At 50.3% G+C, this 2,815-nt stretch overlaps 1 protein-coding gene across 1 annotated transcript in view; it reads left to right on the top strand.

Moving 5' to 3' along the window:
* The first annotated feature begins 6 nt into the window (after positions 1-6).
* MTFR1L (mitochondrial fission regulator 1 like) overlaps positions 7-2,815 on the top strand; it is a 17,703-nt gene continuing 14,894 nt past the window's right edge. Inside the window, exons 1-3 of the mRNA XM_009648488.2 lie at positions 7-57; positions 967-1,071; positions 1,752-1,861. Coding sequence (XP_009646783.1) covers positions 43-57; positions 967-1,071; positions 1,752-1,861 — 230 coding nt within the window. The 5' untranslated portion in view covers positions 7-42. The remainder of the gene's footprint in view (positions 58-966; positions 1,072-1,751; positions 1,862-2,815) is intronic.

Here is a 2,815-nt window from a genome sequence, read left to right as displayed (position 1 = left end):
CCCAGCGCTGAGCCCGCCCCGGCGGCACCGCCAGAGCCGGAGATGGCCGCGGACTCCGTAAGTGCAGACGCCGCCCGAAACGGCCCCTTCCCCCTCCGCCTCCCCCGGGGCCGGTACCCAGAGGGGCCCTCACAGCAGCCGGTGCGCTCCCAGCTCGGAGGTGCAATGCAAAACGCACATCAGGAATTGTAAATTTAACTGTAAGACCAACGTTCAGGCATTGTGGGCGTAACAAGCCCCAGCAATAAATAAATTAATGGGTTTGGCGGTGGACTGAGCAAAATAACCATTGTGGTATTTGCTGTCCGGAGTCTTGTGCAGCCTCCTGCCACGAGAGCCCGTGACGGCCCTAAATCCGGCAGAGTGGAAGACGATCAGAGGACGGAGCACTTCACCTTTTGAATCTGTTTCAGAAGTATCCGGAGGTCACCAAAACATTTGCTGCTTCCGAAAACACCCTCCGAGGCTGTTCTCATCAGCCCTCAGCTGGGATAGGCCTTGAATGCACTTGTCACTTTGCCATCACCCAAGAAATCTTCGCAATCTTTATCAGTGCTGCTTGCATTAAAGATCACATGGAAGCATGAGTGTTCCTTTAAAGGAGACTTTCTTCTGATTTAATTTTCCTTCTGGGCCCCTCACGTGAGGCCGGTTTTGGCGCATTTTCATTTGGAGCTCAGTGTCTGTTACTGAGTGCTTTTAGTTTTCAGTCCTGAAAACACTACACCCATGTTTAAAATGCCCTGCAGTAACTGGCTGACTTTCAAGTATGTTCAGCTGGAATGCAGTTTTGTTAATTAGTTAACCTTAGTTATTAGCAGGTTCCCCGTTAAAAGTATCACTCAACAAACAAAAAGTCAGAGATCAGAGCTCTTGAGTAGATTGTATAGGACAATTTCTAGTTTAATAAATTTTAAGAAAGGCAACTGACTTGAGATATTAATTATACCACATGGCTTCTTGTAGACGATCCCCATCTGGCAGAACAAACCCCATGGCTCAGCACGCAGCGTTGTCAGGAGGATTGGGTCAAACCTCCCTTTAAAACCCTGTCCCAGAGCAACCTTTGAGGTAAGCAGACTCGTAAGGGATTTGGCGATCACGTGTAGGAAGCTGCCGCTCTCAAGCAAGACCAGGCGCTGTCACGAGCTGCTGCTGTCAGCCACGTGTGTCTGCAGAGTTGTATTCACAAAACTCATGTAGCAGTAGAGTTAATTCTGGCTTTTTAATTTTTTTTTTTTTTTTTTGAAGTCTGTTCTTTTAAAGTGTCTGTGGACTGGGTTAGCAGGCTAGAGGAGGCAGAAATGTGGAGTTGCTGAGCCAGTGCTTTGTTGTGTGACCTCCAGCGAGGCACGTGCCCTCAGGGCCTGTGTTTCCTAAACAGTGAAACAGGGTTTATGGAAACGCTTACGTCACTGTTTAAGCTCAAGGGCAGCGCTGGGACTTGTAATGGGGAAGTGTTGCACGTGGCCTTGGCAGCGTGCTAGGCTGTATCGAGTGTCCCTGTGCTGCCTTGCCGCTCGGTCTGACAGAGCACAGTAACGCACCAACACGCCCAAGACCACGCGTGGAAGCCGACACACGGAAGCGCTACCTTTCCGCAAGCCAAAGGGTGTTGCTGTCGCCCATCTGACAGATGCAGCTGCCAACCTGGTGCAGAGGAGAAAGGCTCTGGCAGGCAGTACAGCACATCTGGGCTGGCTTCAGGCGACAGGACCGCCGTCTCCTTAACGTAACTTTCTTCTTTTTAGGTTCTACCAAATGTTTCAGAGCTCTATTTAAATGACGTCCCTCCTGTCCCCACCTTGGCGGACATTGTGTGGATAGCAGCGGATGATGAAGAAACGTACGCCAGAGTCAGGTTGGTTTCCTCTTTGTATTTGCTGATCCTTATTTTTATATGCTGGTTTAATTTCACGTAGTGTAGGCTGGACATTGATCAAATGCTCACAGCTTCCAGTCCTCTCGAGGTTTGCTGTGGTGCCTGTTGAAAGACATTTTTCCCAAGAGACAGGGGGGAAAAAAAAATTGGACAAAGGACCCCAGGAGGAATTCCTGCAGGAAGTGCTAAGAGCCTGTGCCATGCTGTATTTTGCTCATTGAAAGAGCTGTGCAGAGTAACCCCCCTGATCCGTGGTATTCTCTGGTGAGAAAGCTGAAGAGTTGAGTTCTCTTGGGATCGAAATGTTCTGCCCCCAGGAGTTTGGTTCTGGTCAGTTGAGCTTTTGTCCTTAAAGCAGGGCAATACTAATAGGTGTCTTGTGAGAGAGAAAATGGACTTTGAAATCAGAGGGAAAAGTTAACGGGTGAGTGACATTTCCCATGTGTACCCAGCGCATTGCCCGGCATGGAGACAGTTACCAGGACAGAAATGACCTGAAACCACGTGAGCACACCCAGACTTCTGTCCCTGCGTCCTCTCACTGCAGCTTGTGCTGTTGGGTCACGATTTCTGTGACAGGCTTTCTGTTCCTTGTAACACAGAGAGAGCACATACAGCGGCATGGTGCAGCTGTACAGTGGCACATACAGTGGTACATACAGTGGCACATATAGTGGCACATACAGCAGCACGGCGCAGCTGTACGGTGGTACATACAGTGGCGCATACAGCGGCACAGCACAGCTGTACGGTGGTACATACAGCGGCACATACAGCGGCACAGCGCAGCTGTACGGTGGTACATACAGCGGCACATACAGCGGCACAGCGCAGCTGTACGGTGGCACATACAGCGGTACATACAGTGGCACATACAGCAGCACGGCGCAGCTGTACAGTGGTACATATAGTGGTAAATACAGTGGCACGGAC

Source organism: Egretta garzetta, unplaced genomic scaffold (assembly GCF_000687185.1).
Source record: "Egretta garzetta isolate BGI_Z169 unplaced genomic scaffold, ASM68718v1 scaffold101, whole genome shotgun sequence".
Lineage (NCBI taxonomy): Eukaryota > Metazoa > Chordata > Aves > Pelecaniformes > Ardeidae > Egretta > Egretta garzetta.
Note: the sequence above shows the minus strand (reverse complement) of the source record. Positions and strands in the feature narration are given on the sequence as shown.